General features: G+C 33.6%; 2 protein-coding genes across 2 annotated transcripts; one reads left to right on the forward strand and one right to left on the reverse strand.

The window, feature by feature from the left end:
• Positions 1–6514: 6514 nt before the first annotated feature.
• Positions 6515–8925, forward strand: LOC111464726 (putative serine/threonine-protein kinase-like protein CCR3). The gene has a single exon (XM_023108969.1). It carries the CDS (start codon positions 6585–6587, stop codon positions 8865–8867), a length of 2283 nt encoding a protein of 760 aa, XP_022964737.1. The 5' UTR covers positions 6515–6584; the 3' UTR covers positions 8868–8925.
• A 1000-nt stretch (positions 8926–9925) lies between these two features.
• On the reverse strand, positions 9926–15141 carry LOC111464903 (phosphoinositide phospholipase C 2-like). The gene is made up of 9 exons (XM_023109185.1): positions 14740–15141; positions 13447–13643; positions 13002–13137; positions 12188–12412; positions 11773–11972; positions 11082–11199; positions 10594–10746; positions 10418–10504; positions 9926–10313 (listed from the first exon to the last, which is right to left on the reverse strand). The coding sequence occupies exons 1-9, from the start codon at positions 15040–15042 to the stop codon at positions 10020–10022; spliced, it is 1713 nt and encodes a 570-aa protein (XP_022964953.1). The 5' UTR covers positions 15043–15141; the 3' UTR covers positions 9926–10019.
• Positions 15142–15167: the final 26 nt, after the last annotated feature.

A 15167-nucleotide genomic window follows, 5' to 3' on the forward strand; every position in this document is an offset into this window, starting at 1 on the left:
TTTTTTTTTTTTTTTTTTTCTCTTCACCTTCCATTCCATGTTTTCACCTTTTTGGTAAGAGTGAACTTTGTAACTTAACTTCCTTTATAACTAAATTATGCTGTAAATAGAATTTCTACCTTTTTTTTTACTTTTTTCATATATAAAAAAAATAAATTTTGAAAAATTTCAATAATATCTTTAAATTTTAAAAAATATTTGATTTTTAATTCCATTTATACCCATCAAGTTAAAAAAAAAAATTTAAATATCTTTTATTTAAAAATGTTTATAAAAATTTAAAAGCGATTGGAGACAACCAAATAATACGAGAGGGAATATAGATGTCAAATTGAAATTTCAAATTTCGATATTAATTTTGGGCATATATTGTTACACGTCTTTATACTTTTACTTTTTAAAATTCGAATATTTAAAAATTAGTTATTTGATCGGATATAAATTTAAATTTTTACGTCGAATAAAAGTTAAACGAGGGTGACTTTTATTTTATTTTATTTTAGGCGCGTGTAGAACACGAATGAACAAAAGCGCGTGGGAAGTTGATGAATTTAACGAACCGTTTATAGAGAGAGAGAAAGGGCAAGAAAAGGAAAGACATATAAAAACTTCACTTTCTATAAAAAGGCAAAAACCAAACCCTTTTTTTAATTCTTAAATAGGAAAAGTTATGAATTGTTTGTTTACATTAAATAAGAAATAATAAATAATTATTAACTCTCAACCTTTTTAAATAATTAAATAAATAATAATAATAAAACTTTCCATTTTTGGAGGCATTTAAAATTTTAAAATTTAAATATTACCTCAACTTTACCTTAGTTGGTAAATTTCTGTGATTTTTTTTGCTTGTTTGTACATTTTTTACAGCATAGTACTTCAGACTCACTCAATTATTTGACTGTTGTCATTTTCAATGATAAAGATTGGTGGGTTAAATTTTACTTTCTCTAAATAATTATTTTAACCTCGTTTTATCAAACATGGTTTAAAATCGTGAGAGATATGTAATAGGTCGAATAATATTTATTTAAATTATATTAATTATATATATTTAAATTTGTATTAATTTGGAAAAAAATAGTATAATCAAGCTTTGCTTAATTTAATAACAAAGTCGAGCGTTTGAATGAAAAAGACTTGTAGGCTCGTGGGGTTGATTGACCCATGCAAAAGCTAAAACATTGAAGTGGTTTGGAGAAGAGTAACGTGTTGAGCCAAAACCCGTCATATTTGCCCACTTAGAGCCTTCGTCTTTATGTAACTAAAAAAGGTTTGCCTCTCTACGTCGTCAAACAAAATTTTAATGACGGTTAACCATTTTTGTTTAGATCGAGGTTCTATTAGACATAATTGAAAGTTTAAAGACCTAATAATGTGACTTCAAGCTCGTGGATTAATTTGAGTTTGTGACTTTGGGACTTGGAATGAACGTGGTGATAACCTGAAACCTGATCGCTACACCATTTCAAGTCCTAATTTTCATCGAACATTCATGCTTTTTAATACTATACTTCAAAAATATCTTTTAACTTACATGAGTTTTCAAAAATTTTATGATACCTTTAAACGTTTTAAAAAAAATAATAAAAAATAGCTTTAATTTTTTAATTTTTTTTAAAAAATACCTGTAACTTTAATACTATTTTTAAAAAGTAACGTCAATGATATTTTTTAAATATGATACTAATGATAAAAATATTTTTTGAATTTTTAAAAAAGACATAAAGATATTAATTAAATATTTTGAAATTTAAAAGTATTTTTTTCAGAAAAAAAATTACTTTTATTAATTTAGAATAATAATAATAACAATAATAATAATAGATAGATGCTTCCTATTTATATTAAAAATAAAAAAACTATTACCTCTACAAAATTTAAAAACTAATAAAAATTGAAAGCTGACGTGGCGTGTCATATCAACTTTTATTCCAAAGATTAAATGTAATTTTTTTTTATATGAAAAATATATTCTATTCTTTTCTCAAAAGAGAATCTTTTAAGATTTTGAAAAGATTTAGTTTCTTTGTATATACACGAAAAGAGAATATATTTCTTTTTAAAAAGAATCCCTTCAACTCCCATTTTATTCCATAACGTTTTTAAGAATGAAAATCGAACATTTTTTTTTTTGTTCAATTATACAAAATGTAACGATTCTGGTTCAAAATTTAGATCAAGATTCCAATTCCAAATTTGACACTTGATCGGCCCGACATTTTCCTACGACATAGTCATGTTACCTATTTTTCACTTCTAAGAGTGAAGACTATCTCCACAAACCAACACGAGCCATTCCAGCATGATTTGTCTTCACTCACATGCATCTAACAAAAATTCCCAAGAGGTCACTCAATGAAGTCGTCCTGTCTCAAGGATCACTCCATATACCCCTCTTTTACTCCGAGTGTCGCACAAAATATCGATAAATTTTGAGGTAGGTTTTAGTTTGGTTGGCCGACCTGACTATCGATTAGGGTTTAGGGTCTGATATTATGCATACTTGAAATTGATGTTTTTGAAACATTGAGAGATGTTTTGAATGAATGTTAGCATAAGACGGTGGTCTATTTATGTACCTGAAAAGTTAAGAGTAATTTTTAGAACAAAATTTAAAATGAAAAATTATTATTAAAATTTGAGTGTATATTTTAAATTAGAAAATAAAATTATTAAAAAGTACATTGAAATGGACAATAAGTTTTGGCGTTTAAAAGTCAGGCAATCATAGCTTCTAAAAACAAAGATGACTATTTCAAGAAACCAATGAAGCATCCACAATTGGAACAATCTTATACTCTTTATTTCAACTCACCATCACATCCTTCAAACTTCTCAAATATTATATATATATATATTAAAGACAATTTTATTTTAAACTATAAATTGTATGATATAAATTAGGAATTATAGCATATGTTTCTGCGTAAAAAAGTTATGTCATGCATGTGATAGCGACTTTAGGCTAATAGAAAATTAGAGTTGTTACACTGGAACCAAAGCATGTCGTATAAGAAGGATACTGGTTGGGCATTGATCGTGTCTCCGAGGTATAGTTGAATGTAGATATCATGAATGTGAAGTGCAGTATACCGACCTGATTGGATGTGATATATATATGTATATATATTTCCTTCTCTCAAATGAAAAAAGAAATAAAAATTTGTGTATGAGGGGACCCATCACGAGAAAGTGAGAGGGAAATTCAAGAACAAATACATTACATAGAAAAGCTTTGAAAGATGCTTAATGAACATATTCAACCCTCCACTTGAGTGAGTGTGTGTGGCTCTAAACAATTTTACTAACTTTTTATGTTTTTTTATTTTACTAAAATATCTTTGATTTTTTCAATATAAAATATATTTGTATTTACGTCACTTATAAAGGTTTGACATTTAATCATTTAAAAAAAAAAAAGTCTTTTTTTTCAATGCTTCGGTTAGCAGCTGATAATATTCTAGTATTTTGACTAAAAATACAAAATATATATAAAAAAAAATAGATAATAAATAATTATTTAGTTAATAAATTGGAATTTAGTCTCTATTAAATTAATCTAGATTATTTGTGTGTTTAAGTCTAACTTTCCACGTGTCAATATGATTTCCCTGTCATCCCAAACGACAAAGCTTTTAAAATTCTCTATTTTCATAATTTTTCTATAATACAAATGTAAACTATTTTATTTGTTATAAAAATAAAATTACCTATTTTCATTATTATAGGTAATAAAAAAAATTCAAGAGGACAATTTAGTAATAAGGTTGAAGGACTTATTAGAAAGTTTGAAAAGTTTAAGGACTTATTTGCAAACAAACCTGAAAGATCCGTGACAAACCCGACAAATGCAATCAAATCAGATCAAAACTAGAGCTCTGTGTTTGCAAACTGCAAAATGATGAACAGAAGGTGAGGAAGAAGCAATTGTGTTGATCAATCCTACACTTCCAAACAACAAAGAGACTCACCTGTTAGAAGTGGAGAAAGTAGTGCCAATGAATTCAAATACCCAAATCAGCAGAACAGAACCTCCTTTGAGTATATCCACTTCATTTTTCTTCTCACTTGATTGGCTACACGAGCACGAGAGGATCACGTTTTGGTCCCTCGTGTTTCCCTGCATCACATTTCTTCTATATGTGAACGTTTTATCTACTTCTTCTATTCTGTATTCAACGTAGTATCATTTTCATTCACATATCCTCAGAAAAGAATAAAGAAAATAAAAAACAAAGCCACATATTCACATATGTAGTAGATATTGTCCTCTCTGGTTTTTCTTTATGGGCTTCCCCTTAAGATTTTAAAAGGCATTTGATAGGGAGAGATTTTCACATCTTTATAATGAATGTTTCGTTCTCCTCCCCAACCAACGTGGGATCTCACAATCCACCCCTTTCGAGGCTCAGCGTCCTTGCTAGCACATTGTTCGGTATTTGGCTGATACCATTTGTAACAACCTACACACACCGCTAGCAGATATTGTCCTCTTTGGATTTTTCCTTATGGGTTTCCCTTCAAGGTTTTAAAATAGGGAGGGGTTTCCACACCCTTATAAGGAATGTTTCGTTCTTTTCTCCAACTAATGTAGGATCTCACATCGTATCAGGTTTTGCACATGAAGAGAACAAGCACAGTCAATAAAATATTTGCTCAAAAGAGTCGAGTCGAGTTAAGTCGAGTCAATCCCGGTCGAGGACCAGAAAAGGAGAAACATATTTAGCAAATGAGAAGAGCAGCAAACGGATAGCTATTTGTCTTCAAGGCAACACATTCAATTGATAGCTATAATCTGTCTCTTTCCTCCCTCAGCCCCACAAACGTGAATGAAAAAGGAACACAGAACAGAACAATTGCTATTCTTTTGCCTACCCAACAATGAATTAGAAGGAATCTAGGGATTTTGGTTATAGATAGAGAGAGTGGGAAAGAAGGTTAGTAAGGCATTGATTTAGTTGGTTTAGAGCTCGAGTGATCTCAAGAAAGGGAGGGTCCAAATTCCTCAAATCACTTAGATCATTAACTATAGCTATTCTTTCACAATATCAAAGCAGATTTCAAGGTAAAATGAATCAATCGAAAATACAGCAGATATTTAAATAAGCTGACAATATTACAGAAGTCGCTTCAAATTAATCCTTCCAAGTTTCCATAATAGAACAGGCAGAGATTGCCCTAACTTAATTTAACCAACAATGCTACGTATCCAAGGAAATTTCAGATAAATATTTAGGGCAAGATATTGTAAGGAAATCAATTACAGGATTTTGGAATGAATGAACAGAAGCCGAATGACCTGTGGGGGATATTGCTCCTCATTTCGTTCTGGATCAATGGCACAATTTCTGCTAAAGTCGCATTTGGCTGCAAAGTCAAATCAAGAGATCAAATTAACCACAAAAGAAACTCAACCATTTCATTTCGACCAGAAAGTATGATCGATTGAATTGAAGAAAACAGGGACTCGCGCACAAACCTTGATTCATCGCCAGTCGCCATTACAGCAAGAGACGGAGGCGGCGCCATTGCTGAACATCATTCAACTGGGAAGGAAATTGTGAAGTGGGCTAAATGGGTTGTGAGTGAAAAACAAAATAGCTTGAAGGGACTGCGGATATAAATTTGGAGGTTATACATATGATCATAGATGAAACTCTATAAAATTACAAATTTAACCCTTAAAATCTTAATTTTTAAAAATTATTAAATTTATTAAACAGTTTTATCCGTATACTAATACAATTTTTTTAAACTTTTTTTAATAGAATTAACTTTAAAATATTTTTTAAATTTAAATAAATGGTTTTTATCACTTACTAATAATAATAAAATATTTTTTTAAATATTATTTATTTGTTAAAGGATCTCTTGGGATATTTTTAAAATTAAAGTATTAATAGTTTCTATCCAATTTTTTAATTTTTTTTAAAGTTAAATTAATATTTTCAAATAAAATATAAAATTTGTTAGTATTTTCTAATTTTGAAGACATTAAATGATATATTGCATTTTCAGTTTTTAAAATTTTAAAAATATGGAGTTCTAAAAATTCATATGTAATTTTGTCTTCCAATTAAAATTTTAGACAAAAAAAAATTAATTTAGAGATCATCATATTGATTTAGATCAATACCATAGGCCATTATTTCAAAGTCTTAATTTTTATCTAAAATTTTAAATAATTTTTATTCGAGAAAAATCCAACCCGAGTTTAGCTGGATCTAATGTGCATTATCTTTATTTCTACCATTTTAGTAAAATTTGCTATTTATTTACTTAGACTACACTTCTATCTATATATATTTTGTTAATAATGCCTTATCATGAAAATCTTCATGATTAATAATTAGTTGTACTATAAATTTTGAAAGATTTAAACCATAATGGAAATTTTTTAAGTTGACATGAAAAATTACATTACATTATTAATTATTATAGCTAGAATGCATATTTTTATTTATTTTTATTTAAAATATACCATCAATGTAAATACCTTGATAATATTTCTGTCCATTAAAATATGGAATTTTAAATTCACCAAAAAAAAATTATTAATAAAAGTAAAATAGTTCTTTTATATGAGATTTAAAGATCAAATTAAAATAGTTCTTACTCATATCTTCCATTTTTGTTCAATGAAAGTGAAGGAGCATGAGAATTCCAGAGGCAGCGGCAGCCACCAAAATGACATCGGAGCTGCTTTTCTCTTGGCCGTCGTCACATCTCTGCAGCTGCATTTGGCTGTAGACGCCCTCGGCTCCGCCTCCACCGTTGCCGTGGCGTATGGAACCGCCACCGTCTGCGGCATTTCTGCAGGAAACCAAAACCAGAGAATTCAATGCTACAAAGGAAATGAAGTGATCTCCATTCTACCCCATGTCTCCTTTGAAGCCATCTCCGGTGGGAAGAGCTTCTTCTGCGGTCTCCGAACTGGAGGGCACAGTCTTCATTGCTGGGAGACCGATGCCGGGTTTTCGAATCACAGTTTCCGACCTAAACGTATTTACTATAGCACCAGATTCCCATTGACTGATCTCGCCGTCGGCGATGCTCAAGTTTGTGCAAGAGAGGTTGGCTCCGGCAGAGGCAGATGCTGGAGGGGACTAGACAAAGGTGGGTCTTTATTTCCTTCGCCTGATGCAGCATTGAAGTTTCAGACAATCACATCTGGAAGTGGGTTTTCATGTGGGATTCTTAAGAACAACAGATCCGTATGGTGTTGGGGGAGCAATGGAATTGGCTCAAAGATTCAATCTCAGTTCAGGAATCTGTCAATGGTGAGCTTAGTAGCCGGAGAGTCTCATGTCTGTGGGTTGACAGCGTCGGGCGGCACTTTAGTATGCAAGGGAAACAACGGCGCAGGCCAATTGGAGGTTCCTCCCAATTCAGCTCATGAATACTCGGCCCTTGCATTGGGGACGAGCTTCACTTGTGGATTAAGGCAAAAGAATGGAGTGGTTTCATGTTGGGGTGGAGGAGCAGAAGAACTCAACATTCAAAACAAGAGCAATGGCAGCGTTTCATTCGAGCTAATCACAGCAGGATCAAGCCAGTTATGTGGGTTGAAGACAAGTAATTTGACAATAATGTGCTGGTTCAAGGCCAATAGATACTCACCGGCTGTTCTTCCATTGGGGATGATAATCCCTGGCCCTTGTGTTCAAGATCCTTGCAGCCTCTGCGGCGTCTATCCAAATTCAGCGTTTCTCTGTGATGGGTCTGGAAATATTTGCAAATCCTGCCAGGAAGAGCTCCCATTTGCAGTGCTATTGCCAAAGAATCCAAAATCTTCACCAAAAAAGGCCAGAAACGGGCTCACCGTGGCGTTTCTGATAGTTGGAGCAATTGGGGGTTTAGCCGGAGCTTGCACCATTTTGTTCTGTATATCAAACTGTTTAGCTGCATCAGATCATCAAGAGCTGAACGTAAATCCTTCCTCCGGTCGGTCATTTTCTCTAACGGAGCTTGCTGCTGCAACAAGCAATTTCTCCTCTGACAACAAGATAGGAGCAGGGAGCTTCGGAGTGGTATACAAAGGCGAGCTATCAAATGGAACTGAGGTAGCTATCAAAAGAGGAGAAACCAAGAGCAACGAGAAACAAAACGCATTTAGTTCAGAACTAGCAACACTATTGCGGCTTAATCACAAACACCTTGTGGGCATGGTGGGTTACTGCCAAGAAAACGATGAGAGGCTTCTAGTTTATGAATACATGCCAAATGGTTCCCTCCATGACCATTTACACAACAAAGATAACGGGGTAACAGTACTAAATACATGGAAAATGAGAATCAAAATCGCATTAGACGCAGCCAGAGGAATCGAGTACCTTCACAATTACGCAGTCCCGCCGATAATCCACCGGGATATTAAGTCCTCTAACATACTTCTGGACAGGAATTTCACAGCGAAAGTGTCCGATTTCGGATTCTCAATGATGCGGCATCCGGAAGCTTCAACGGAAAACGCCGTCGGGGGTACAATCGGGTACATCGATCCGGAGTATTACGTATCGAAGATTTCGACGGCGAAATGCGATGTGTACGGGCTAGGGATTGTACTGCTGGAGATTTTGACGGGGAAAAAGGCGGTGTTCAGAGATGGCGGGGGTGAAGGTGTGGTGACGGTGGCGGAATTTGCAGTGGCGCGAATTGGGGGCGGCGAGGTTTGGAATGTAGTGGATAAGAGGGTTAGAGCGGCGGAGATGAAGGAAGTGGAGGCGGTGGAGATGGTGGCGTATACGGCGGTGCAGTGTGTGAATTTGGAGGGAGAAGAGAGGCCGAGCATTACCGACATTGTTGGGAATTTGGAGAAAGCTCTCGCTCTCTGTAATGGCGGCGAACTCTGTGACAGTCTCTAATTCTCCATTTTATTTCGTAATATTTCCGAGTTAATTAAAAAAACTTCTAAATCGATAATTCACAATATAACTATTTAAATATAATATTATAAAATATTTTAATAAAAACAATAATATTTCATAAATAAAAATATAATATATTGTTCTAGATTTGTAAGAAAAATATAGAGTCTTATAACAAATTTGTAAGAAAAATTCATAAATTAAGACAAAATATAAGAAATAAAATAAAATAAATGCAAAATTTCAAAACGTCCAATTAAAAATAAAATAGAACGTATTTGCTAGGGAAATGTTTCACACTCATTACCTGTCAGCCTTACGATTTTAAAACGCTTCTGTTAGGAAGATTTTCACACGAATGCTTCATTCTCCTCTCCCGGGAATGTGAGATCTCACAATCCACCCCTTTAAGGGCTCAGTGTCACGGTCATGCTCGTCCAAGGCGTGTTGCCCATATCAAGCCAAACCCTTTATGTCTTTCCATACTGTATGTTTTCCTTTTGTATCTTTAGGGAGTACTTCGTTTCAGAAAAATCATGTATAGGCCTGCTAGATATGAAATGCACTACAGGGGATATGATTGATTGTCAATTTCTCCCTACCCAAGGTTATATATTATAAGCCGTTGTTGTTACTCTTTTGCTTGCTTATATAACGTCTCTTTCAAAAATCTCTCCCTGCCCTTGTTTTCTAAAACCTTCTCTTAAACCGAGGCCAGAGGCTCAAGCATACATCGTTTGGTCGTAGGCGACGTAAGAACGAATTGGCTTAGCTCACTTGTCGTTGGAAAGTGAGTGTTGCACAATTGTAAGTCCGCTGGCATCAAGAGTGCGATTGTGACACCCAACGTCCTCGCTGGCACACCGCTTGTGCCTGGCTCTGATACTATTTGTAATAAACTTAAGCCCACCGCTAGCAGATATTGTCAGTTTTGCCCCTTACGTATAGTTGTCAACCACCCAAATTTTAAAACCTATCTGGTAGGGAGAGAGAGAGGGAGGGAGAGGTCTTCTAATTGTCGTCGCAATAAAAAAAATATAATGAGAAAAAAAAAAGAAAAACTCAAATTCAAAGGGAAGAAAGGAGGCTTCATTCCATTTATTCATTTATTATTTACATAAATTCCATTTTTGGAGGTATATATTTCTCTCATTCAAATTCGAAGCGCATTAGGAGCTTCACATGCTTGTAGATCTCTCCCTTCCGGTTGTATAATGGCACTGCTCGGATTCCTGATCGGAGCTCTCTCACCGGCAGACACGTCTGGCCGGCGAAGTCATCTTTTCCAGAGGTATCGTGATCAAGAACTACAACCTGCAGCAAAGCCAATTCAGGAGCGCTTATTGAGAAACTAAACTCCTCGTTCCAAACAGGTACCCACTGGTCTTCTATCGGAATTGTTCTTTTCACCACTGTATCCTCTCGGACTCCGACTATTCTGATCTGAAATCAGTAAGAAAATCCATGTTACAGATATATAATACAAGTACAATCGCTAATCTGCCATTTGCGAATATTGATTTTTAGATTCCATCTCTGTTTGTTACCTTAACGTACAAATCTGGAGGCGAATAGAAGTCGAAATGTGAGTGACCAAATTCCAAATCCCATCCTTCTCCCATGTATACCTTTAGCTGTGTGCATTGCAATTGAATCATGTTTGTTTGTTCAATATTGAACATTTTGTATATTGGAGGAAATGATCAATTTGTGGCTAACTGACCTTTAAACGTTTTATCATAATCAAAGATGTTGATCTCGAAGTAGAATTCTCTTGTTCTGAGTTATTCAACAAGAAATCGGGTTTTTTAATGTAGCCACAACCACCATTGCCTCTGAACATTCCTTCCATGATCCACAAGTACTTCCCATATCCCTTCAATGTGCAAATCATTAGTGTCAGTGGATCCTAATATTCCTCTTCGCTCCACAACTTTTTTCCCCTAATCTCTCTCATTTTCGTTTGTTATTTTCACTTGATTAAAATGTTTTTATACTTGTTGCAGGCTTTGCCTTGACCCAAATTATTTAAACAATACTTAGTTGCTGAACAAGTCTACAAAGCGGCCTGTAAATCTGGATCAAATTCTATATATTTTTATCTCCTGGCCTTTGTCTTATCAATGGAATCTGGCTTGTGTCAGCAGTCTAAGTTTTGTTCAAATGTATAGCTTAGAGACAAAAATGTAGAAGAGGAGTCTGAACTCTAACCTGCATATTAAAAGCAACCATTTGAGCCCCATGAGTCCAGGCAAGCATAGGATTGTAATTAGATGAGTCTAATCTTGAACCTTTTGGGTACACTCTCAGCAAATTCCTCTGAGTAAACCTAAGGCAAAGTTTTATTGAATATCTCTTAAGAAACATAGAAATACCGATTCTCCATTTCTGATGCTGGATATGGTTATCCGTTTTGTCATTTAGGTAAATGAGCACTAAATAAGAAGAATAAAAAATTTACTTAACAATGCATTTCCTTTGTTAGCTATTATCTTTTAAAGTTGAGCTCTAATAATTGGAAAGTTAAACGCCAACCTAAGCACAGTTCAAGTGGTTAAGACATATACTATTGACTAAGAGGTTGGAGGTTTAAATCCCCACACTCCTAAGTGTTGTGTTGAACTCAAAATAATTGGAAAGCTAACCAAAAAGTTTGAATAATATTTATACATTTAGGCAGCAGTTCAAAAATGTTTCAGGCTCAACTAGGTGAAATCAGAGCAAAAACGAATATAAAACATGCTTGTTACAATAGAAGCTACTATATGTTTAAAAAATGCTATCAAATAGATATGATGTATGTTCATTCATTTTCTCTATGAATAAGTTTGCAGACTATGATTCATAGACTCAAAATTCACTCGACTAATGATAGAAAAAATGTCAAGTGATATAGTTATACCTGATAATATCGCGTCCACAGTTTCCTGTAGCATTTTCAAGTTCTTGCTCACTCAGACTAAGTCTTGACACTTTTTCTATATCATTAAAGAAGGTCTGGAGATTTGATCCACGTTTCATCTTCTTTGCGTGAATGGCAATCAAACTCCTATATTCTGGAATAACAATCTCTTCATCTTTATCATCCTCTTCCAGATAATCCTGCAAGTCATAATGCGAATTGGAAATGAAACTGGCTTAGTTTCTGCATCAAGAATTCTACATCATGTCTACCGGAAAGCAAGTTAAGAAGATGAGGTGACTATTGAAGTGTGAATCTTTCAGGTTCGTCTAAATGTTCTAGATTTTGTTACATCATTATAAGTTATTTGTTTTCATGAAAAATAATGAAAGAATAGGCAAATTATGATGTGCACCTCATCCGTATCTTCTCGTGACATTGCACTCTCCCAAATGTCATCATCTGCTGTGTCTCTTTGCTTATCTGCTGATGGTTTTTCCTTGGTGCTCTCAACTTTAGTGTGCTCTGGTGGTTTGGTTGAAATAAGAATCCTGCCCTTCAGCGACTCTGGCGACGGGAATTCATTCAAGTCTTCAGATTTAGGAACGTAGAGGATATCCCCAAATGTTGTAGTAACCATCTACACATAATTACAAAGGTAAGAACAATTAATGACCCTTATAAAGAATGGAAGTGTATGGTCCATTTGGTGAGTATTTTACCATTAATTTTATACTTTTAAAATTTTTTTTTGGAGTCTACTTTTCAAAATTCTTGTAAGGTTTTAAAAACCAAGGCTTTGTTTAAAAACATTTTTGTTTTTAAAAATTAAGTTTATAAAAAATTATTATTTTTTTATTTGTTTAAATTTTCACAAATTTTAAATTGTTTTTGAAATCTTAGTAAAATTTTGAAAATTTAAAAGCTATGCTTTTAGTTTTCATAATTTGGTTAGGATTTAAAAAAGCATTTTAAAATTATAATAGAAAACAAATAAAAACATAATTTCTAAAAACACAACAATTTTTTAAAAAAATTATTAAACATGTCTTAAAAAACTATTATTATTGAAATTTGAATAAATTCAGAAGTATTATCCTTGGAGTATATATATATATATGTATATATATATTAGCAACTGATTTTTTTTCCAAAAGAATTAAAACTATGAAACAGAACTGTTATCAAAGAGGATCTAACTTAACAAGACTGTAAGCTCTATGTCTCACCTTGGCCACTTCTTTTCGAAGATCATGGGTGAGATGGTCCTCAAAAGTTATCACTACAGGATATTCAGAAGCAGTAAAAGCATGATCTTTAATTGCCCGCAGGCATTTGATGAGTTTCACAGGAGCTGTGAATGTCCTGCAGCTCCATGGATATTTGGTTAGTCAATGCAGAAACTTCTTAAAACACAAACACACACATAACTTCTATTGCATTTTTTTCAATTTTCTCTTCATTATTCTCTACATAGCTTTTATTGGTAGTTTTTACCTTTTCCTACATTTTTATATGCACGAAAAGACAATATTTTCATCAGAAGGAGATAAGTTATCTAGAGTGTATCAGGGGGTTCTCATAGGAGTAGTGTCTTTAAGTTGATCCCTGTTCGAATCAGCGCTTTATAAAGGTTAATTGAAATTTGGATAGTCTTCAAACTTTAGGTCATACCCTCCATGAAGAACGTCAATGCCATTTTTCTTGGAACTAGGCCACAAATCCAACTCAATTGCTCTTACTCCTCTTTTCAGAGCCCTTATGATAGGAGTCACACTGCTAGCACTACTCAGTTGATTTCCTGTTAGGTAGGAGTTGTGGCCTGTAAATATGTAGTAGTGAGACAATGGGGCTCTCATGTCCTGATAAACCTGCATCCAGTTCTCAACTATTAATCAATAATATCATAGCTTCCTTTACAAATTTATTAGATTTCTCAGTGAAAAATGAAGGTAACAGTCGATTGGTAGAAGTGGTAGTTATACTTCCTTAACAATTGGACTTATTTTGGGCTCTTCTACTTAAAAACATTGTATTTTGACCCCTAGAATTTCACAAAATTCATTTTATTCCTCATGGTCATTCAATTTTTATTTTGAACCACATGGTGTTTAAAGTATAAGTTTGGGACGACAGATAAGATTTCTGTAGATACATTATATAATCTTAATGACCGGGTCTTAAATTAATTTTAGCAGCAGACCAAAATATAGTCAATATGCAAGTAGGAAATCAGATTTTCTGGAAAAAGAAAAAATAGTGAGTTGTACTCCAAAATTCTAAAAAAAAAAACAATATTAATTAACAGAGTTTGAAAATTCTAATGTATTATAAAAGCGCATACTCTTTGTCCGAGCAATATTTAGTAAGATCATGATTCTTCTCTAAAAACCTTCAAAAACCAAAATAAATGAGAGATAATATAACTGAAACATACTAAAGGAAAATAATTTTCACTATTATATATATCAAGAAGATCATGATATAGAACATGAATCTTTTCTTAATAGATATTGTCAGGAAAAAGAGTTTCTTCGCACTTAAGATCAGAACTATTTTGTCAATTATTTGTCTAGGAAATTGACTTTGATAAAAAAAAGAGTTAGAACTTGACCAGACTAGGGAGGGGAATTTGTAACTCCAGGAAAAAAAACTACTTTGTTTGACAAAATTCTCAAACAGAAAACCAGGACTTGTTATGTAAATTATTTTAAGAAACGTGGCCCGCCTTGCTTGAGATGTTCAATATTATTGTTCATAGTGAACTCACTGTTCACAAACATATAATTTTTGAATGAAAAGGAAAATCTGTGTTATAAAAGAACTGATTGTCTTTGAAAATACTGTGATATTCAAATATATTTTAATTCATTTTTATCTCTGAATGATTCTCTGGTTTAAAGGATGGTGTGACATTGCAAATATTGTATATTGGTCTGAAAGGTAAAGAGAAGAAAAAGAGATTACCCCTTGCGAGGGCGAGAAAGCAAGATTAAGGTCTCCGAGAAGATATTGGAAGAAATCTTCAAGACGAAGGCCTCTTCTCTGGAAGATATTGAGATGCTTGAGATTGTCGAAGATGGCATGAGCTTTCATCTCAGATTCTTCTCCTTGAACCTCTTCCAAAAACATCTGCAATTGATCAATGTTCATTGTGCCATTTTCTGAGTATTGATCAAACACCCTCTTCACATCTTCTGGTGCTTCTGCTACATTTGTCCTGAATCTTCTCCTGAAACAGAAGCAGACCCTAAAACTGTGCTTATACATTTTTTACAATGACACAGAGAAGACACCAAATCTGCACTCTTTATGTGCCATTTTCTTCTGTTTATCCTGTTGATGATACTTATCTGTAGAAGAAAGAGAGGGAAAAAGAGGGGTGGGGGGGGGGG

The sequence above is a fragment of the Cucurbita moschata genome, unplaced genomic scaffold, assembly GCF_002738365.1.
Source record: "Cucurbita moschata cultivar Rifu unplaced genomic scaffold, Cmos_1.0 Cmo_Scf00031, whole genome shotgun sequence".
NCBI classification, from domain to species: Eukaryota; Viridiplantae; Streptophyta; class Magnoliopsida; order Cucurbitales; family Cucurbitaceae; genus Cucurbita; species Cucurbita moschata.